Genomic DNA, 24,405 nt, shown 5'->3' with positions numbered 1-24,405 from the left:
AGTCAGGTTCTGCCAGACCTTTTAAGAAGTACTAAGTCTTTCTCCTGATATAAAGATCATTAATAGAAGGTTAATAAACTGCATTCAAAAAACACATAAAGGAGGATGATATACAGTTGGGGTTAGGGTTGTGGCTCAGTGGCACAGTGCTTGCCTACCATGTGTGAGGCACTGGATTCAATTCTTGGTACCATATATAAATAAATAAAAATCCATTGATAGTTTAGGAAAAAAGAAGATAATACACCATTATTAAATGGATTTCATCCAAAGGATTCAAGGTTGGTTCAACATATGCAAATCAACAAATGTAATTACCACTTCACAGAATTAAGGATAAGAATTATATGATCATCTGAATAGGCTTTGATACACTTCAATACCCATTCATGTTAAAACCACCAGAAAAACTAAGGGTTAAAGAATCTTACTTCAATATTATAATGGCTATACAAAGAAAACGACGTAACTGAAAGCAATTCCTCTAAAATCAGGAACAAGGCAAGGATCTCTACTCTCTCACTACTTTTATTCAATATAATTCTCAAAACTCTAGCCAGAGCAATCAAGAAAGAGAAGGAAGAAAAAGGAATACAAATAGGAAAAGAAGAAGTCAAACCGTCCATTTGGTGATGATATGATCCTCTCATTAGAAAACCCAAACAACTCCACCAGAAGACTATTCTAGAGTAGATAAGTGAATTTGGCAATGTAGTGGTATACAAGGTCAACACTCATAAATCAGTAACTTTCCTATACTCCAAAAGTGATTCAGCTGAACAATGAAAACAATCCCATTCACAATAACCTTTAAAAAAACAAAACCCTAGGGCTGGGGTTGTAGCTCAGTGGCAGAGTGCATGCCTTGCATATCTGAGGCACTGGGTTTGATTCTCAGCACCACATAAAAAATAATTAGAATAAAGGTATTGTGTCCATGTGCAACTAAAGAAATAAAAATTTAAAACACACACACACACATAAAGGAGGTAAAATATTTCTACACTGAAAATTATAGAACACTAAAGAAAGAAACTGAAGAAAACCTTAGATGATAGAAAGACCTCTCATGCTCTTAGATAGGCAGAACTAATATTCTCAGAATGGCCATATTACCCAAAGTAATATGGAATGAAAGTAAAAATCAATAGCAATCCCCATCAAAATACCAATTACATGCCTCATAGAACTAGGAAAAATAGGGTCCTAAATACATTTGGAAGAATAAAAGACTTGGAATAGCATTTGCAGAAAGTATCCATCAAAAATATTTAAAGGGGGGCTGGGGGTGTGGCTCAAGCGGTAGCGCGCTCGCCTGGCATGCGTGCGGCCCGGGTTCGAACCTCAGCACCACATACAAACAAAGATGTTGTGTCTGCCGATAACTGAAAAATAAATATTAAAAAAATTCTCTCTCTCTCTCCCCCTCTCTCACTCTCTCTTTAAAAAAAAAAATTATTTAAAGGAGCACAAGAAAGATCAGTAGAGGAGAGAATGGAGGAGGAGAGGGAAAGACAAAGTTAATAGGGATTGAAATCAAATTCCTTGCATGTATGATTTTTGTCAAAATGAATCCAACCACTATGTATAACTAGAATGCTTTCATAAAAGACAAGAATTATATTCTAATAAAACACACATATACATTTTTTGATATGAGGAAAAAATCCCAATAGCTAAAGAATAAGGTAACCATTAGAGGACAAGATAAAGCCAATATCTATCTTTATTTATGGAGAGGTAGGGAGGTGTGGTTTAATATTATGAAAGAAACAGGAATGCTGTGTGGGAATCTGATGCTCTGATACAGAATAGTTTAATGCTGTGTGTGAGAGAGAAGGGGGAAGAAATTTAATTCAGTGATAAAATGTAGTAAGGCTCTGGAATCAGACTATATGGAAACACTGTCATGAAAACGTGGATTTAGGTTTCTTTTTTTTTTAATATATATATTTTTTAGAAGTAGTTGGACACAATACCTTTATTTTATTTATTTATTTTTATGTGGTGCTGAGGATTGAACCCAGAGCCTCATACATGCTAGACGAGCGCTGTATCAGTGAGCCACCATCCCTGCCGTGTATTTAGGTTTCTTTACCCAAATAATAACAGTACAAACTCACAGTACTAATGATAAGTTTTAAGTAAAACTACTTATGGAAAACAAAAAATATATATAATAAAAATTTGCAGGTATTTACTACCATCATTAATACTATTCCAAAAAAATAATCTGAATGTATGGGAATCCAGGAGACAGACATAATAAATATGGAAACACTGTCATGAAAACATGGAAGTTCTTCATTTGTGGGGGATAAGAGCTAAAAGAATTTACAATAACAAGATCCATTTGGCTGGACAGAATTATCTGGAAAATTTTACAGAATAATAATCTGACCTGTGTCTTTATATATGCACAGCTTTTAGATAGGAGAATAAGAATGACAGTAATGAAGCTGCCTTGGTTTGATGAAGTATGGTGGGAGGCACTTGTGGTTCCAGCTACTCAGAAGGCTGAAGCAGGAGAATCTGCAAAGAGAACCTGGGCAACAAAGTGAGACCCCAAAAAAGAAAGAAAAACAATGGAAAGGAAGCAGGGAGGAAGAAAGAGAAGGAAGAAGGGAGGGAGGGAAAGGAAGAGGGAGTAGGGAAAGGGGAAGATCAAGAAAGGAGGGAGAGAGAAAAAGAAAAGGGAAGCTGCCATCGTTTGATCATGGTTTAACTGTAAACCCCTGGATTCATGTGCTGGGAGTTCAGTCTTCAGTATGATGGTGTTGGGAGGAGTAGGGGAGAAGTAAGGCTTAGTGGGAATTAATTAGGTTCACCCTTTGAAAGGAACTGATTTAATTCTGTGGGATCCTGGCTAGTTCTAGTTAGAGGGTTTTTATAAAAGAAAAGATCTAACCCCCGAGTTGCTCTCTGGCTTCCTATGTCACCATGTGACCTCTCTTTATTATTCATATTCTGGAAATGATGTCATCTAGCACAAAGTGATGCAGCCAAGGGGACCTTCACCAAAGCCAGCACCATGCTGTTCAGATTTTTTCAATCTCCATAATGATGAACTAAATAAATCTATTTCTGTCTTAGTTCCTCAATCTCAGGGCTTTTATTTAGCAGTGGAAAACAAACTAATACAGAAGCTGAATGAAAGCTGAGAAGCCAGAAAGACCAACACATTTCAGGATAGTGATATCAAAGTATGGAAATCTGAGTATCATAAGGAAAGGCAAGACTATGTTTTGTCTTCTGAGTGTACAAATGAAATAGATAAATGTTATTTTTTAGACTGTTAAGAACCAATGAAGGAGGCATAACATGACCAAACAGAATATCAGGAGTATTCTAGTTTTGGTATGTAGAAAGATTAGAAGGGAAAAGACCAGAATAGAATCTTACTAGTCATTAAGACAAATAATGACAAAGACTGACTAGAATAGTACTGATAGAGAAAAAAAAAGAAAAAGAAGAAATATATTGACAAGAGAATGGGAGCAGGGATAGGAAAATTGACCAAGTCTGACAATGACTGGATATTAGTAGGAAAGTAAACGACAGGTGAGTGATGAAACCATTAGAAGGAAAGAGCAAATCCAAAGGTCTGGAAACCAAGATGAAGGCTTTCAACTGGGTCATAAAAGCTGTCAGTCAGGGTTAGACTGCCAATTTGAAATAATAGTAAAACATTCTAACAGCCAGTTAGCAACAGAGACTAGTGCTTTGGAGAAGTGAGAACTGGAAACAAAAACTTTAGAATTATCAAAAAGCAAAACAAAATTCATTAGAATGTTCTAGACATTCCAGAACAAATAGACACTAGACTGTACTATTTCAGAACAGTGGTCACTTCTTATTTATTTTTATGACCCTTAATGATTATCACAGTTCTGAATACATGGGAAGCTCTTAGTAAAATATTGCAAAGTGGGAAGAACAGAGAAGAGAAAAAGGCTGCACAGCTCATTAATGGCAGAATCTTATTTGGAGTTCAGGTCTCCTGATCCTTTCCACTATACCACAACACAGAAATGACTTACGAGCTTCCATGCACAGGATTTGGTTTAAGAAACGAAAATAAAGGACAAGAACTGAACTTTGGGGATTTCTGGTTTATAGGGTCAGAAGGAAAAAGAAACAAAAAGACAGCAAAGACAGACAAAAGTTACTGGGGAAATGTAATGGTGTTTCACCATAGATTAAAGGATATTTTTCCTTTAATATAAGGAAAGGAATGCACAGTCAACTGTATCAAATGCACATATGCCACAGCCAGTGTTTCTCTGATGCATTAAACCAATGAAGCACAATGCAGGGAAAGGTCACTTTTTTGAAATTCAAAGTGACCTTTGAACTAAGCAATTTCCCTTTCACAGGATTTTCTATATATACTGTTCCTCATAGAAGTGGTTACCAAAGTATTAATCTTCAATAAAGTTTATTTCTATTAAAATACATAACTAGAAGTAAGTTGCTATAGTCGTTGAGTTGAACAAAAATTAACAGAACAAATGAAATTTGAAGCAAAAGGTACATCTAACCAATAATCATATAATGTATTAAGACAGCAACAAAGTATATGAAATATCAGAGGTATTACCTTAAATCTCTTGTCCTGCAATACTTTTTTGATGGCAACCAGTTCTCCTGAATCACAAAGTTTGGCTTGATATACCACACCAAATGACCCATTTCCGATCACTTTAGTGTCTGTATAGCTGACTTCTTGTGGCCTGTCTGGACCCTGCCCAGGAGTTGCCACCACTGTGGTCACCTTGCTGCCATCCTTGTCTCCTAAAGGAAGAAAGGGATTAAAAAAAAAAATGAGAACTGTACAGAATTATATTGAGAAAACTGCCCAAATACACAAAGTAAACTATATTCTTTACTACAAATTATTTTTAAATGTTTATCACATAAAATTATTTTTTTCAATTATAAGCAATATTTTTCATTCAGTCATTCTATAGACCAGGCTCCATGCTAAGTTTATACACATGACATCTTTTACTGAAAACAAAAATTATGAAGTAGATATACTTCATATATCTAAGTAATGGAAAGAATGTTAAAGATGCCCAGGGTCAAATAGCAAATGGTAGGCTCACAGGGGTCTCCTTATTTTACTTGAAAATATGTGCAACTGAAACTGCCTACACTCTATTCAGACTACTCTCCCTTTAGGAAGGTAAAGTTTTCAATTTTGTTTCTCTGTATTTGTTGTTTTAAAAATTAATATAATACTTCTCAGAATATGGTCAGATGGGAAAAAGAATGTTAACTGGGTGCTAATGGGTATAAAGCCTAAAAGCAAAATCAAACAGGTTCTAAACTGAGCCCCATTTATAACCGTTCACTGGCTCTAGCTCTGTTTACTATCTTCTCCTTACCTTGTTTGCCTTCCTTCATACCTAGCAGTAATCCAAAGGCTCTCTTCATGTTTAAGAGCCACCTCCTACTTGACTAGGTATAGTTCATATCATCTTGTTCTCTGAATTCTTCAACTGTTCTGAACTGTACTACAGTATCTAGCATTTAAAGAGCTTTAAGTTGTTCATTTCGTGATTTCAGAATACATACCAGTTCTAGTTCTAGGGACTAGAATTATCTTAAAATAGCAATATGTCTCCTGCTTCTTCTCTCCTCTCTGTAAAATCTAAACCGAGTTCTTAGTACAATATAAATCCTTTACACCTAGTGACTGAACTGCATTTTTTTTCTGTCACTCTTCCATTATATCAATTTTATTTTCAAAATGCTAACTGAATAATGTACACTAACCTAATGAAAGAAAAAATAATATAATACTTATAAAGCACTTTCCCTACCAAAACCAAATTACTGGTTAAATGAAGATACAAAATGTTGTGGCACACTATAATCAGTATTGATATCCATTTAAATTTGAGGAAGTGTTTATCTAAACAAAAGCAATTAAGCAATGTGGGATCAATTTTTTCTTGCTTAAAGATGCTTCATTTCAGACACAAAAGCAATGAGTGAAAGTAATGAGTGACTTCTACATTAGATTACCAAGTGATTTATAGGTAGTTTATATTATAACATGGTCAGCTGTCTTGGGCATTTTTGTCTTTAGTTCCTAAATAAAACACCCAAAAAGGTATGATTTAATTAGCACAAATGTAATACCACTTGTGGAAGTGACTCAAATCTTGTCAGCACCACTTTTATTTACAACACTATTACATGTGTTTTGAATGCATACAAATCACGGTACAAGTACAAACAGCAGTTCTCAAAGTTTTCAAATTCTCCCTTCAAGTCTGAATCCTAGAAACCTTTGCTAAAAACCTAGTTTAATCTAATTGAGCTCTAAATTATTATTTTCTACCCCCCCAAACTTTCCTTTATTCATCTTAATTACAACTTTGCAAGTTAGCTATAAATCCTACTAAAAGTCATTTTCTTCCTCATTTAAAAAATAAACCTTTCTCTTCCTGTACTTTTAGCATTTCTGAAGACAAACTCAGTCTTTTGATCTTGAATACTAAATGAAGACATCCAGAAAGGTTAGATCCAAAAATGTTAAAATCCGAAATATTGAGTACATTTTTTTTGGTGGGGGGGGGGCAGGGATTGAATTCAGGGGCATTCAACCACTGAGTCACATCCTCAGCCCTATTTTGTATTTTATTTAGAGACAGGGTTTCACTGAGTTGCTCAGCACCTAGCATTTGCTGAAGCTGGCTTTTGAACTCATGATCCTCCTGTCTCAGCCTCCTGAGCTGCTGAGATTATAGGCATGCACCACCATGCAGGCTTAAGTAAATTCTTAAATTCCAATTGTCCCAAAGAAGGAAAAAAGCAGTAATGATTTCATACAATCTGACACTTCCCTGTCTCATTCAAGTTAAATGCACAGCACCAAAAAAGAGTTGACAACTTTGAAGTAACATCTCACAAGTCTAACAAAACAAATCATTATCTTAATTAAGGTAAAAGATTTTAAGACTAGCCACTATACTCCACAATTTTAATGGAAAACAAAAACTGTCCACAATACAACAAAAAATTATGCTTTTCTTCTCTATGATGATATTTCAGTAAAGAAGACAGGAACCACAGCTTTGTATTTGCTCCAGTAAGAAAATTGATACAATATAAGCATTTATAATGACTTTCCCCACTTGAGCCTTCCTATTGTACTTATAAAAACACCTTTACATTTCAGAGTTTGAGAACAGCCATAAAAGATAAACATCACAACCCTGGAATTTAATATCTCTTCATTCCAACTTTTACTAAGCCTGGGAAGGTATATCCAATCATCATGATTTCAAACACCAAAAAATACAAATAAAATAATTCTTCTAAAATATTAAAAGGAGACTGGAAAAATAAATAAAATGTTTTACCTACACTGTAACTCAAAGAGGTTATTCAGGCTTCTTAATTTTACATTTATTTATTTGGGGGGATATACCCGAGATTGAAACCAGGGGCATTTAATCACTGAGCCACATCCCCAGCCCATTTTTTAAATATTTTATTTAGAAATAGGGTCTCACTGATTTCTAAGTGCCTCGCTAAATTGCTGAGGTTGGCTTTGAACTCACCATCTCCTGCGTCAGCTACCAAATTTCTGGGATTACAGATGTGCACCACCGCAACCAGAACTTTAAACTGAGCCCTGATGTTGACAAGAACCAGTCCTTTCACTCTCTTATACATCTAGATAGTTAGTACTTACTATCTTAGTAGGAATTAAAATATTTACTGGGTTTTCTCTCAAATGATTAGAGAAAACTATAGAGAACACTTATAGGATATACCTTACTAATATTAAGTGTCTCGCAGTACTAACGGTAAGGTTTTAGTAAAACTACTTAAGTAAAACAACAAATCTATATAATGATTTGTAAGTATTAACTATTATCATTAACTACTATTCAAAAAAAACCTGAACATATGGGTATCCAGGAGACAAGCATAATGAATATAGAGACAATGTCATAAAAACATGGAATTACTTAGTTTGTGGACAATAAGAGCTAAAAGAATTTAGAATAGTAGGATACACTTGGCTGGACATAATTATCTGGAAAATTTTATAGAATAATAACCTTACCTGTATCCTTAATACATGCGCATCATTTACATAGGAGAATGAGAATGATAGTAATGAAGCTGCTCTAATTAAAGGAGAGTGGTTTAAAAAAAAAAAAATGGCCTTCAAAAAATGCCACTGTCTTTCAGATACAATAGCAGAGCAGTGAGTTGGCTCCAGGCCCTCTGGTCAGAGGACTCCTGGGATACTACTCAATTACAATTAGAATCCCTGCTTCTGATATAAATTTCCTGTTTGAATTCTAACACAGAATTATAGCCTCTGCTTTTCATCAAAATAGAGAATCTTAAAAGATATAAACCACAATGGAACTCCTCATGAACAATGGAAAGATGGTGTGCAATAAAACAACCTTTTAAAGGACAGAATATCTGGAATACAAGTTTTACAAAAGCCTTAGCAAGTTTAGGCTTATTCCAAAATGATCTGTGCAGCCTAGTTACCAATCTCTCAAACATAGGATTGTACCTGTGAAACATCTCCTGTTTTTTTGTTTGTTTGTTTTGTTTTAAGTCTTTTGAAGTCACTCTTCAGATCAATCCACCTTGTAATAAACAAATGTAAACATTGTGACACGGATCACAAACATGGAGTGAACATCCAAAAATCAAAAGGCCATTTCAAGGATATGTGAGTATTTAGAATGGGGTCTAGCACTGACATTCTAAATTTTATATAAATGATGAATCTTAAAGTTGAATGTAACCTTGCTCTTTTAACAAAACTCTTAATCTGGTGTTTCTTTTCTTACAGAGGCTATCTCTCAAGATTCAGAGCTGAGAAAAAGCAACAACTGCAGCGGGCTAACCAAAAGACATTCAGGGAATATTACTAAGCCATACTACTGAAACAAATTGAGCAAAGTCATGACGTGGCCCAAGATCTACTCCAGTGACTATGTTATAGGGTTCTGAGTCTGCAATGACAACCTCTATAAAATCTTCCTTTACCTCAAAAATCTCTTGTGCGCAAAACACAGAGTTAAAAGAAAAAAAAATATATATATATATATATGGAAAAACTTAACCAAGAAGGTAAAAGGCCTACAGTGAAAACTATAGAACACTGAAGAAAGAAATTGAAGAAGACCTCCCATGCTGTTGGGCATGCAGAATTAGTATTATCAAACACAATTTATAAGTTCAATGTAATCCCCATCAAAATACTAATGATATTTCTTACATAACTAGAAAAACCAGTCCTAAAATTCACATGGAAAAATAAAAGACCCAAAAGAGCCAAAACAATACTGAGCAATAAGAGTGCTGATGGCAACACAATACCTGATCTCAAATTATGCTACAGAGCTAGAGTAACAAAACTAGCATAAAAACAGATATTAAGATCAAAAGAAAAGAGTAAGTTATAGAGACAAAATCCATATAGATATAGTCTCCTGATTTGACAAAGGTACCAAAAATTAATATTGGAGAACAGATAGCCTCTTTAACAAATGGTACAGGAAAAACTGGATATCCATATGTAGAAGAATGAAATTAGATTCCTATCTTTCACCTTGCACAAAATCAACTCAAAAGTGGATAAAAGACTTAGGAATTAGGGTAGAAACACTGCCACTGCTAGAAGAAAACATAGGGCCAACACTATATCATATAAGTGCAGGCACTGACTTACTTAGTAAGACTCCTACAGTTCAAGAAATAAAACAATGAATCAATAAGAGGGTTAGCTTCAAATCAAAAAACTTCTTCTGTACAGCAAAGGTATGAGAGCACAGAGAGGAAGCCTGCAGAATGGAAGAAAATTTTTGCCAGATACTCTTCCAGCAGGAGATTGATACATAAAAAAAATTCTACAAAAATTTAACAACTGCACCAAATAAAAAAACCCAACCCAAATAACCCCACCAAATAACCCAATCAATAAATGAGCAAAAGAAAGAACTAAACAGACATTTTTCAAAAGAAAAATATGCAAATGGCAAAAAGTATATAAATAAGTGTTCAACATCCTTAGCAATCAGGGAAATGCAAGTCAAAACTACACTGAGATTTTATTTCACACCAGTTGTAATACCAATTACCTAGACTACATACAACAAAAAACACTAGCAAAGATGTGGGAAAACAGGTGCGCTCATGCATTGTCGGTGGAACTGCAAATTAGTACAGCCATGTTGGAATACAATTTGGATATTCCTCAAAAGACTAGGAATGGACCTGCACCATATGACACAGCTATCCCACTCCTTGGTATTTATCCAAAAGAACTAAAATCAGCTTATCCTAGTATATACCAATGTTTATAGCAGCCCAATTGCTAATAGTCAAGTAGATGAATGGATAAGAAAAAGTGTTTTATATTCACCATGAAGTTTTACTCAGTTATAAAGAAGAATGATATTAAATCATTTGCTGACTAATGGATAGAAATGGAGAATATTATGCTATGTGAAAAAAGCCAGACTCAACAGAGTCAAGGTTGAATGTTTTCACTCATTATATGGAAACAAATTATGTTGCATGCATTCATGAATGTCAAAATAAACTACACAATTATGTAAAACCATAATGTACTAATAAAAACACAAATTTAAAATAAGTTTTTCAGAAGAAGAAACACTGGACACTATTAATGTTTTTAGGTTTTAAAAATCAGAGTTCAAACTCTTTATCCTATGCAAATGGTTAAAGAACTTCTATTAAAACAAGATGTTCCCCCCAAAATAGATAAAACTGCTAGAAACTTAAAATGGAACTGAGGTTCACAGAATCAGAATTAGACAATTCTAAAATGAACTTATTCTAGTTATAAAATAACTATTTTATAGAATCTCCAGCTGAGAGCGCAATTGCTTGTGTACCTTGGAGCAAATGAAATGATAAAGAAACGAAATACCAACCAAGCAGGTAAATCAACTCAATCAATCCTAACAACAACATGATAAAAATTTCAAGGCAATTTCTATGTATCCTTTATGTGATTACTGGGGAAAATAAAACAAAAAAAAAATTTACTAAATTTCCTTTGGGAGTTAAGAACAGTAAAGAAAAGGAGGGGCAGGGAAAACAAAATGAACAGATATCACACCGAGGCTAGCTTTTGGAGATGCTTATTTCCCTGTTGGATTGCAAGTTCAAAGCCAGTCTCAGCAATGGCAAGGCACTAAGTAACTCAGTGAGACCCTGTCTCTAAATAAAAAACAAAATAGAGCTGGAGATGTGGCTCAGTGGCTAAGTGCCCGAGTTCAATCCCTAGTACCAAAAAGAAAAAAGGAATTTATGTTAAAATCCTTAAGTCCTAAATATGCTTATAACAAACTTTGCAAATTACAGGATGACAGAAGGGAGAGAGCATATTTAAACATTTTTTAGAAGAAGTTTATATTGATTATCCCAAAACGAGTAAATGGTAAGTATTTAGACTAAACAAACAAGTAATTACTTTTAAAAACTACAATGACTCTGATGCATTCAATGATCTCACTCCAGGGCAGCATCAATTTTGAGTAGCTACAAATCCAGAAGACAGACAGAAAATAGCTCTCACAAAGCTGCTTTATCTCACTCTAGTCCTTAATAAATTTAACATCAGAATCAATGTTCCACATATTTTCTACTGGACTAGGTCCGGTTTTGGTCCATCACATTTCCTCTTGATCATGAATACTGACTTATGACACCCCAAATCCTCCCAATGTAACAGCTCAGTCAATTCTCTACTTTTCCCTGAAATATGCACCTGATATCCATACCCTTTAATCCAACCCACTATTCCCATAGCATGGCATACAAATTATGTACTTTCATACATGTTTTAAAGTGGGAATTAGCAAGCTAAAACTGCTGTTAAATTTCAAACAGTGGTGGGTGGGAAAGGAATGAAAACAGGATTTGTTTTTTCCCAAAAGAGTACTGCTTACTCCAAGTTGGTCCTGTGTGCTTTAACAATTATAAGTGAACAACTAATGTCTAATCCATGAAGGCAACAATCATGTTCATCACACATTTACTGGTGTGTCCCAATTTTATGCCTAGGCACATAGCAAGATGTAAAATAACTGTTCATCTGTTAAGTGAACAAATTTATACAGGCTTCCATTACACCTTAGAAACTATTTAAGATCTAAAAGTCACTGTAATAAGAACCTTTAAAATGACATAGGACCCCGTGAACACCATTTCAAAAGAATTAAGTCAGGAGATAATGCAAAGACAAAGTTTACCTATTTGTCAATTTTCCTTAAGAACAATCCTGATCACCACAAACAACATATTTATAAAGCACTTTATCATTTAGAAAGCATTTTACATACGTTACCCAATTTTATCCATACAAGAGAACTATGAGGGAGGAAAAAGCAATATGAAACCAAGGAAGAGAAAACTAATGCTCAAAAATTAAGTAAAACTGCTCAAGGTCACATTATAATAGTAAAAACTAAACTTGGGTCATCTAATTCTCCAGTTTAGAACATCTTCCAAAGCCTATAAAAATGGGGGAAAAAATGAAGACATTTATATTCCAAAATAAATCCAAAAAAAAACCTACCTCAGTTCAAAAGAACCACACATTTTGAGTAAGAGTCCTCACACCTTTTAATATAAACTATAAGAATACCTTTTAAAATAAAAGGGTACATTTCTCCTGAGATATAAATCTACATGGAAGACAAATGAACTAAAATAAAAAGAGAATCAGAATTTCCCTAAGGAAAAATCAAATCAGGAAACTAAATCAAATCAGGGAACTGACAGCAAACTTTGAAGCAACTTGAACAGACCCATCAAAACACAAAATAATAATCCATGGCTTCACAACAGCTGCTACTTTTTACAGGAGTAAAGGAAACATTTCCTGTCCTTTGTTTGGGGGGGGGGTAGAGGAAGGCAGACAGGTAACTAGTTTATTCTAAATATGAAACATAATGGGGATTGAAAAAGCAGGGAGGCATAATATCAGTATATCACACAGTAGTTTTAGGCATCTCTTATTTCTTTAGCTAAAGAATATTAAATTTGATAAATTCAAAAAGTCTTATCTGAAGACAGGTACAGTGGTGCACAGCTGTAATCCCAGTGATTTGGGAGCAGGAGGATCACAAGTTCAAATTCAGCCTGGCCACCTTAGTGAGACCCTCAACAACCTAGTATCAAAATAAAAAATAAAAAAGACCCTGCATCAGAATAAAAAATAAAAAGGACTGGGGATATAACTCAGTAGCAAAGCATCCTTGGATTTAATCCCCACTCAAACAAAATAAATTATCTTATTTGTTTAATAAGAATAATAATTTATTAGAGAAAAATGAACCATATACACATAAAGCTATTTAAATATTTTTGGTGTTTGCTGTCCAACATCATCAAAGATCAACTCTGAAACAACAACAAAAAAATAGCATTTTTACTATTTAATTGTTACAACGGAGATAAAGAACCTCCCAACAGCTCTACAAGGATCTCTTCAAATTAACTACGGAAAACAAAACAACCACATAATAATTAAGAGTTCTGTCATTAATTCCATTTCTCCATGGGAAACCATACGTTTTCAAACAGTGACTATTTTTTAGTTTAGAACTAACTGTAAGTAATGATGCTGTGTTTACAGTTTATATAACAAGGAATATGCCCGAGAAAAATATATTAAACAATATTGTCCCATGTGATTACAATTATTTGGAATCAAATCCACATTGGCTTTTGCATTTTTCCCTATCTTATTCCCTCTGAAAACTGACTTAACAACCCCCAGCCCTCACCCCACAAAAACATACTTTAAACAACCTAGCACTGGCATCTAAATAGGGCAAATACAGGTCCACCTTTCTAGTAAGGAAGAATATTTCCAGAACTGAGTGAATTCACAAAGCAAAGCCACTTAGCCTTTTTCCCCACAAAGCTCTACTAGAAGAAACACTAAGTGAGCTCTACTAAAGAAAGGCCATTGGGATGACGCATTCCAACACCTACAGTGGGTCTACAATAAGGACTTGGTTCCACTGCCACTGTCTAAAAGAGTATGCCTGATCCTCTTGTGGGTCATGGAAGAACACAGTAGGAACTCCACAACAGAGCAGAGCATCTCCCATTGCTTATTCATTACTTGCAATGTCAAAACCAAAGAAGAACATAAAGGTAGGAAATCATTTTTTCTTCAAAACAGAACTTTCATCCTTGGGAAACACCTACATCCCTAACTTTGCCCTTTCCAGATTGTCTCTTTCATCTCCAATTAGATATTTCAAATGAAACTGAAATTAATGAGAAGTGAACAGCTTCTAATTAAGCAGACTATTTCTAAAATAGAAAATTAGACATTTTACCATACTATATTTAGAAAACAATGATCATGAGTAAAAACAAAACATGTAACATGTTTGAATTTTAAAACAAAATCATCTAGGCTAAGAAAGTAAAATGAATTAGTATCACTATTCTTTAAAAGAGAACTATTTTTTTACTGAGAATTTCCTATGATACTCTTTGATAAGGTAAAAGGTAGGCCATGAAAATGCCATAGGTAGCTACTGACAAGGGGTGTATATAGTAAAGAAAAGATCCTGGAAATATCTTCTATCCTAAATGTTTTTTACCCAAAAAGCGTCTTCTATTCATCATCTTTTGGGGGAATGCGGGGGGGATCGGGAATTGAACTCAGGGCACCTGGCCACTGAGCCACATCCCCAGCTCTATTTTGTATTTTATTTAGAGACAGGATCTCACTGAGTTGCTTAGCACCTCAAAGACTGGCTTTGAACTTGCAATCCTCTTGCCTCAGCCTCCAGAACCACTGGGACCTACCTATTCATCACCTTCCAGGTTAGTACACCCAGTTGAGGTAAGAAATAAAATCTCAAAATAGTGGAAGGAACACCTGGGTTTGGGGAAAGGATTGCACTGGACAGTAACTCTCTTCACCTTACTATTCACCCACAGGTTCCAGAAGAATTCACTGATAGCATTATATTAAAACAAACGACATGGAAAAGCTGCTCAATGAACCATGACAAAATTTTTTAAAACTGACACAAACATACTACAGAAAAAAACATGCAAAGGCCAGATCAGAAACCTTAACTGGAAGAAAATCTAACAGCAGTAAAGGGTTCCTTCTAAGAGCTAGGTTCAACAGAAAAACTTAAGCACATGAAATAAATAAAACGAGAGTCCAAATATAAGGTAATAAAACAGATAAAAAAGGAAATTTTTTTCTGGTCCCTGTATTAGTTTCCCATAGTTGTAGTAACAAACTGCCACAAACTGAATGACTTAAAACAACAAAAATTATATTCTATTAATCTTGGAGAAATCTAGAACCAAGATATCAATAGGCTGCACTCCTGTGGAAGCTCAAGCAGAGAATCCATTCCTTGCCTCTTAAAAGAGTAGTATTACTTATGTCCCTTGTGGCTTTATCTTTCCAATTTCTAGCTCTGTGATTAAATCTTTCCTCTTTATGTCTCCTCTCTTTTGTATCTCTAAAAGCATACCTGTCCCTGGATGTAATCTAGGGTAATCTAGGATTATCTTGATTTCAAGATTCCTAATTTAACTGCAATCTAAAAAAAAAAAAAAAATCACTTTCGAAATAAGGTTGATATTCATAAGTTGCAGGGCTGAATGTCTGAGTCCCCCTTAAAATTCACAGGTTAAGGGCTAGGGATATAGCTCAGAGATAAAAATCACATGCCTAGCATGAGTCAGGCCTTGGGTTCAAACTCCACCATTACCCAAAAAAAAAAGAAAAAGAAAAAGAAAAAAAAAAAAACGGGTTGAAGCCCTAAACCCCAATGGAATTAATGCCCTTGTAAGAATGAATATCAGAGCTTCCTCTCCCCATCATGTGAGCCAACACTAAGCAGTGACAAACCTGAAGCCAAGGTCTCCCTCCACCAAGACCTGAATTCACTGGCATGTAGGTCTTAGAATTTCCAGCCTTCAGAACTGCTGGAAATACATGTCTGTTGTTTAAAAGCCACCCAGTCCACTGCTTGTGTTATAGGACCCTGAACTGATCATGACAGGTATCTTCTGAAGGGCCATTTCTCACCCTACCACAGTTCTAAATTCTTGGCTGGACAAATCAATCAAGTGGGGGTTAAGAATCATTGGGCATGGAGCCCCAGGTCCTAATCAGCTTGACAATCACAGGGATAGTAAATAACCAATACTCTACAGTGTTTTGGGCTGCTAAACTATGATATTCAGTAGGTTAGGTGTATTAAATGCGTTTGTGATAAACTTTCTTAGTTTAAAATATAGTATATCAGCAAGTAATCCCATTGTAAGCTGAGATACATCTACATTCTAAAAAGAAACATTCAGGGTTAACAAGGGATACCATAAAACATAATTTTTCTTTTTTTGTGGTGTTGGGGATCAAACCCAGGGTCTCCCACATGCTAGACAAGTCTGGTATGGCTGAATTACCATCCCCAAAACGTACATGGAGACCTCTCTCTCTGTCTTTGTCTCTCTGTGTACATGTGTAAATTAAACACACATATATGCAGAGACGTTGGGGTGGGAAGGTTATTTTGTTTCTGCAATACTAGGGATAGCAACCAGAGCATAACTCATGCTAGGCAAGCACTCTACCACTGAGTTATATCACCAACCCTTTTTATTTTTATTTTCTTTGAGACACAGCCATGCTAAATTGCTCAGGCTGGTCTGGAACTTGTGATCTTCCCTGCTTCAGGTCCCCCCAAAACTGGGATTACAGGCATGTACCACTGGTCCTGGCAAATGTGACTTTTTAAAAGCCTCAAAATTATTTTCCCAAATGAAGTAAAGGATATTAGAAAAAAACAATCACTAAATAAAGAAAAAGGTAAATTTGCTAGGGGCAATGAGAAGGTATCTGCTAGAGCAAGAACAGTGAAAGACAAAAGAGTAGGAGAGAAATTAAATTTATAATCTCTAGTAATAGCTCTCAACATATGAGCCAAAGAGTCTCTATAAAAGATTTATAATTGCAAGGGGATCTGCAAATCCATACACAAATCAACCATTATTGGGATATAGTAATATCATACCCTCAAATATATAATACATATTGATTTTTAAATGAGATTATTTGGTTAACAAAGTATAAGCAAGAGCAGCAACAACCAAGCTCTGCTTTGTGACCCAGTATTTCCCTTTCTAAAAATGTGGCAAAATAATCAGAAACTCAGAGAAAATAATTGATTTACACAAATGTTCAGTGAAACTCTATGTACAGTATCAATAAAGCCAATCAAGGCGCTTAGGAGTAAGAAAATCATTAGGTAACTATGATATGCTCACATGAAACAAAATATTAAGCAATCTCAAAGAACATTTATTATTATAAGAAAAATTCATGATACAAGAGTATATGAAAACAGGCTGCAAACTACTATATACTATATGATCAAATACTACACAAATACACCAAAAAGCAAACAGAAAACAGGAGTTTTCTCTAGATAGTGAGAATACAGGTAAAGTTTTATTTTCTTTTTTGTACTTCTTCATAATTTCCAAATCATCCACATTGAGCATATATAATTTGTAAATATAAATTTGCTTAAAGTTCTAAAAATTCTTTCCACAAGTACTTTTGCTATAATTTATTATTTATTCACTGAGTTCTAAGAAATCCAAGTATGTATACAGAACTGTTTAAACTAAAAATTTGCAAATATTTCTTGAATGATATCTCCTTCATTCTAAAATTAAATATAATTGGCATTATGAGGAGATGGATTGAGTCCTCCTCATTCACAGTCAATGTTAATTTTCAATTATGCATTGATTCTTGCATTCAGAACAGAAAAGAGTGACAAAATAACTTGGGTGAAGTATGACCTATTATGATGTATGTTTAAAATATTTCCTAAAGGTTTTATCTGTATTCAGATTAAACTGTTATGAATTATCTAAACATTCATTCAAATCTTGAAATAACCAGTGAGGTGTTTTTACTATTTAACAAATGACAGAAGTTGAAGAGGCCTCTTCATATCAAAGCTAGAATCTGGTGAAGCAGACTAATTTGCCAAAATCTTGTTCCTCACCCAAAAAATTACTTAGAATTTTCCATACTATGCCACTAAGCCCAGAGATAACTTTTTCCATACTATGCCACTAAGCCCAGAGATAACTCCAGGCTACAAGAATTTAACGACTAAAGCTAACACGTCTTATATCCTTGTTTACCTAAGTCTACACCAGAAATGCTAGCCTTATGTTAGACTCCCATTAGTCACTAACTTTCATTCCCCAACTACTCCACATATCCCTTTCGTCTACATCAACTACTCAACCTTACTCCTTTTAAAATGCTTATAATTAGCAAACTCCATCTTCTAACCTTCAGGAAAATATAGCTTTTCTGAAGAAGTTACTTCATAAATTCCACAGAGGTTGATGTTATTTAGTCTCTTCACACATCTCAAGATAATGTCCTCCCTGCTCTCTTTTGCCATTTCAGAAGTATTTCAATCTTTCCAGTCATCCAAAAACCCAACTCACTTGAGGGCCTTCTATGCTGGCTCTTCCTTTGCTACTTCTAAATGTTGGGAGTTTTCCTGGGCTTGGTCCTTTTTCTTCTCTGTTCTGTCCACATACTCTCCCCAGATTAGTCTATGCATTCCCAGAACTTTAAATACATGTTATTTATTTTATATTATTATCATTGGAGAGCTGTTGGTTCTCACACATATTTTTGTACCCCAGACCACTCCTTTGACTTTTTAGAGATTCAACTTCTCACTTTAGAGTTACCCTTGTCTATCTCATTTCTCTGATTAAAACTCTTCAAGGGTTTCAACATATACCATAAGACTCCCACAAAATCTGGTTTCATTCTCATCTTATACCATTCTTTCCTTGGTTACTATACGTTCTGTACACTGTTTCTTTAAACTTAGTAAATACACAAAACTCCTTGCTACCTCATCTATGGAATGAAAACCAAGACTTTTTTTCTTTTAAATTTTTTTTTTTTAAGAATTACTACATTCTTAACCCACCAAAACCCACTTAACACTGGTTAAATAGCCCTCAGTACCAACAGTTTAAGCCTGAATTCTGTGCCCAAGAAGCAGGACCCTCTAGTGAAAAAAGGCTGAGGATATGAAAATAAGGTAAGGGCTCATTCAAGTCTGTGGGTAGCCAAGACTCTTGTTATGTCACCTCCTAAGCCTTTCTGCCATGCTCCCAAACTCATGTATTTACCAAAGTTGTGGAGGGACAGAGAATGAAATGGAACTAGAAGAGAAAACTCTTAACAGTAAGCACAGTGCTGGGCATGTTATATTTTGTATTTCACTTATCATCATCCTTTGTTTCACAGGGAGTATTTATCTAAGTCTATATATATGTCTGCAGTTTTTGCTACAATTTTTTGTATACAGTAAGAGCTCAAATATTTATTAGATGAATTAATAAAATGGTGAATGAATGAATGAGCAAAATGATTCAAGTACTGATTTTTCCTAACCACTCCAAACTACAAAGATTATTTCTCCCTCTGGATTCACACTGACTGTCTCTTCCTGTGCTGTCCAACACAACAGTCATTATAGGAGGCTATTAAACACTTGAAAATGGCTAGTTTGAATTGAAATGTGCTGGAATGCATAAGATTTTGAGGACTTAGTAAGAAAAAAAGAATACAAAATTTCAACAGTAGATTACTTGCTGAAATGGTAATATTTTTTAGATACAGGGTTAAACCAAGTACATTAACTTCATCCATTTCTTTTAATTTTTATTTTTATACTGCATGTACAAAATAATAGGCTTCATTGTGACAATTCCATACATGTACATAACATACTTTGGTGGCATCCATTTCACTCTTACCCTCTCTTTCCTCCTCACCTCCCACCTCTGGGTCCCCCTTCCTCTTCCCTAATAGTCCTTTCTACTTTTACATCATCTTTTTTTCCCTTCCCCATGAAGAAAACACATATATATTTGTCTTTCTAGATCTGGCTTATTTAGGTTAATATGATAATATCCAGTTCCATCCATTTTCCTTTTCTCATTCTTCTTTATGACAGAATAATACTCCACTTTTTACATATACATTTTCTTTATTTATTCATCAACTTGATGGTTATCGTGCACAGTGCTGCAATAAACATGAGTACACAGGTATCTCTATAGTACACTGACTTTGATTCATTCAGATATACACAAAAGAGTGGTACAGCTGAGTCAAATAGTAGTTCTAAATTTTAGTTTTCCATAGAATGTAGGGTCCATTCTGTTTTCCATAATATTTAATTTTTAAGTTACTGCAGTATTTTTTTGTGTCTCAATGTTCCAATGTCAGCAGTTTATTGGGAGGTTGCAGAATCTTTAAGATGTGGGGCCTACTGAGAGATATTTGAGTCACTGGGGGTGGAAGTAAGACATACACTAGTAGGTATTAATGGAACCCAGTCTCTTCCTTTCTTTCACTTCCCTGCCATAAGGTGAGCAATTTTGCTCTGCTACATACTCCTACCATGACATGCCACCAGAGACCCAACTGTATGGGGACACACTATAATCATAGGCTGAAACCTCTAAAACTGTAAGCCAAAATAAGTATTTTCTATAGAGTTCTATCCTTATTCTACTTTTGATTGTCTCTGGTATTTGTTATAGTGTCAGAAAGCTAGCTAACATTGTGGCTATTTGAAAATTTTAGTCATACATGTAGCTTGCAATATATTTCTATTGAACAGCACAAATCTATACCACCCATTTGGCAATTTATATATTTGTATTTGATAGCTTCTCTTGTGTTATTTGCTTAAATATTCAAATACGTGTTTCCTTAGAATGTAGGGTTCATAAGCCTTGTAAAATAACAATATGAATTGTATGCACTATTTGAAATAACTTTAAGTTATAATTCATGTAACATATAATTTACTCACCAAATATGTACATTTCAATGACTTTTAATGTATGCACAGGCTTGTATAACCAGCACCCCAATCAATGTCAGAACATTATCATCATACCAAAAAGAAACTCTGCCCCTCATAATGGTCATCTCCTAGTCCTTCCATCTCACTAGACCTAAGGCAACATGAACCTATTCTGTGTCTCTATGGAATTTGCCTATTCTCAACATTTCATATGAATGAAATCATATAAAATGTGGTATTTTGTGATTGGATTCTTTCACTTAGAATGTTCCAGGTTCATCCATATTGTAATATAGTTCGTATGATTCATTTCTTTTGAATGCTGAATACTACTCCTTTGTACAGGAATACAACATTTTGGCTCCCATTCATCAGTTGATCAACATTTGGGCTCTTTCTATTATGGGCTATTATGAATAATGTGGCTATGAACATTTGTATAGATGCAAATATAGGTATAATACCTAGGAACAAATTACTGGATTATATGGTAACTATGTGTAATCATTTGAGGAACAACCAGATTGTTTTCCAAAGCTGTTGCATCATTTTACATTCTACCCCTGGTGTTTGAGAGTTCCAACTTCTCCAAATCCTCACAAATATTTATTACAACTTGTCTTTATTATCCTAGCCATCCTGGTGTATGTTAAGTGGTATACTGTGGATTTGACTAAGATTTCTGTGATGACTAACAACCTTGAACACTTTTTCTTGACCTTACTTTTTTCATAGAAATGTCTATATATGCAAAATGGATTAAAGACCTAAATACAAGAGTTCAAATACAAAATCCCTAGGAGCAAATGTAGGAGTAAATAATTGTTCATGATCTTGGACTTGGCAAATCCACAGTGGCTTTTTAGGTGCAATAGATCATACACATAAGCAACAACAAAAAATTAGATAAATGGGATGTTAGGAAAAATAAAAACATTTGTGCTTCAAAACACCATTACAAAAGAGAAGAAACAGTCAAGAGACGAACAGAAAGTATCTACAAATCATGAATCTTATAAAGAACTTGTATTTAGAAGATAAAAAATGATTGCAAATCATTAATAAAAAGACAATTAAAAAATTTGGCATAGTCCAGGTGTGATACAACATGCCTGTAATCCCAGATACTTGGGATGCTAAGGAAGAATTGCAAATTTGAGGTCTGCCTGGGCAATTTAGCCAGAACCTGTCTTAAACAAATAAACAAACCAAAAAAATTGTTTCCTTAATTTTATTTTTAGTTTGCTCATTAGTACTATATAAATATACAATTAATTTTTATACCCTGATACTACACATCTTGCAAGTAGAGATAGCTTTACTTCAACCAGGATGCCTTTTGTTTCTTTACCTGCCTGATTGCTCTGGCCAGAATGTCTAGGACAATGCTGAACATAAATGGTAGAGTTCTATCCTTATTCTACTTTTAATCTTCTGAGGGAAGCAATAAAATATACTCATTTACCATTAAGTAAATATTAGGTCAGGGTTTTTGCATAGCTGGTCTTTATCAGACTGAGATTCTTTATCTTCTATTCCTAGATTATTGAATATTTTTATGATGCATGGAATATACTTTTCAGTATCTTTGTATTCTATACAACATGTGGTTCACTCATGCATCAGGTACAAATTACCAAAGAAAGTCTTATGAATTTTTTATCAAAAAAATATAAATACCAGTTTATTTTAATAATTCAGAAGATATTTTCATTAAGAATAGTTATGATATTAAATTAAGTCTGACCACTAGTTTTTATTGTTGTTTCATTTTTAAGATCCTCAGGATATCACCAATTAACATATCCTAAGTGAAGGTAGTACCATGACTCATTTAATAACTAAATGATTCTAAGAGGAAAAATGAATTTTAAAAGAATCCATGCCACCTAGCACTTTTAGGAAAGGTGCTGGTTACATAGAGATCAAAATAATACTATATTGCAATAAATGTTTTAGAAATCACTATTAGTCCAGTCTACAAGTTTCTAAACACAAAAATATAATTAGCCTATAAAATTTGCTTTAAGTGACAAAACCCAAGCACTGTTATAATTTAGTAGGAATAAGAGAACATTTCTTATCAGTGCATTACACAATTATCATTTCAATATCCTGTTTCCTAAACACAAAATGCTGATTATGGAGAAGCACACAGATAATCTTTATTATTATTACCCCAAAGAACTGTTTTAGCCCTCTGGCCTACCAAGCTCTAACCTGAAAAACAGACAAATGTTTCTTAATTATACTATTAGTGTTTCCACCATCTACTCTTTAGAAGAAAGGATAGAAGAGTAACCCAAAAGAAAATAGTAACTTTAAAATAATAGGTTATCCATAGCAATTAAAAATCATGTGCTTCTTCATTCAGCAGTTCTGTGGCACATAGAAGTAAAGACACATTGCCTAAAGAACTCTCTCTTTTTGAGAGAGAGAGAGAGAGAGAGAGGGAGGGAGAGAAAGAGAAAGAGAGAGAGAGAGAGAATTTTTTAATATTTATTTTTTAGTTTTTGGTGGACACAACATCTTTACTTCATTTTTATGTGGTGCTGAGGATCGAACCCAGCACCCTGCACATGCCAGGCGAGTGCACTACCGCTTGAGCCACATCCCCAGCCCCAAGAACTCATGCTTTTACTAGAGAGGAAATTAAAATGAAACCTTAAAAAAAAATTCTAAATTCATAAGCAAGCATATAGTACATATCATATGCAAAAAAAATAAAAGTTTTATAAAGCACAAAACTCTCATTTATGATCATCTTAAACATAATCTTTAGTCTTGAGCTATCTAATGTTTATTGGTTTTAGAAAACGCTGGGTATGTAGAATACAATAAGTTCTTTTTTATACTTTATGTTTTATAGATTGGTAGTGTTCTAAGTCAGTAAAACTCCCTTATGTAAATCTTAGAAGGCATCAATAATGGCAAAAATAATCCAAATAAGCTGTTATTCTTGTTTAGATTAACACCACCATTATTTCCCTAGAATACATTGTAGAGTATAAAAAAATTACAGGGATTGGTGAATTAAAAGTATATAAAACATCTGAAGGGTTCTTTATTATCAGTAACCTTTTATAAATATAACATATGCAAGATATTATATTAAATGCTTCATATTACATATTTTTCATTTAACCTAAGAATACTTTTCATACATGAAGAAACTGGGACACAATTCAGTAACTTATCTAGGACCACAGCAAGTTAATAAGCAAATGCAGAATCTGAATAAAAGAACTGGCCTATCCCAGAGGCCTAACTTTTTCAACATGCTACTTCCTGTTAAGCTACTTTTAAAGGCATACTACATTGGGAGGCTGAGGCAGGAGCACAATTCAAAGCCAGCCACAGCAACTTAGGAAGGTCCTAAGTAACCTAGCGAGAACCTGTCTCAAAAAAAAAAAAAGATGGGTGGGGTGGGCTGGGGATGTGGCTCAGTGGTTAA

At 34.4% G+C, this 24,405-nt stretch overlaps 1 protein-coding gene across 2 annotated transcripts in view; it reads right to left on the bottom strand.

The window, feature by feature from the left end:
• Positions 1-24,405, bottom strand: part of Gsk3b (glycogen synthase kinase 3 beta) — a 157,370-nt gene that overhangs the window by 87,896 nt on the left and 45,069 nt on the right. For both annotated transcript variants that reach the window (XM_076866971.2, XM_076866972.2), the window contains exon 2: positions 4,601-4,794. In XM_076866971.2, coding sequence (XP_076723086.1) covers positions 4,601-4,794 — 194 coding nt within the window. The remainder of the gene's footprint in view (positions 1-4,600; positions 4,795-24,405) is intronic.

This window comes from Callospermophilus lateralis, chromosome 10 (genome assembly GCF_048772815.1).
Source record: "Callospermophilus lateralis isolate mCalLat2 chromosome 10, mCalLat2.hap1, whole genome shotgun sequence".
In the NCBI taxonomy this organism is placed as follows: domain Eukaryota; kingdom Metazoa; phylum Chordata; class Mammalia; order Rodentia; family Sciuridae; genus Callospermophilus; species Callospermophilus lateralis.
The sequence above is the reverse complement of the archived record's forward strand: the minus strand, read 5'-3'. Positions and strand labels throughout refer to the sequence as shown.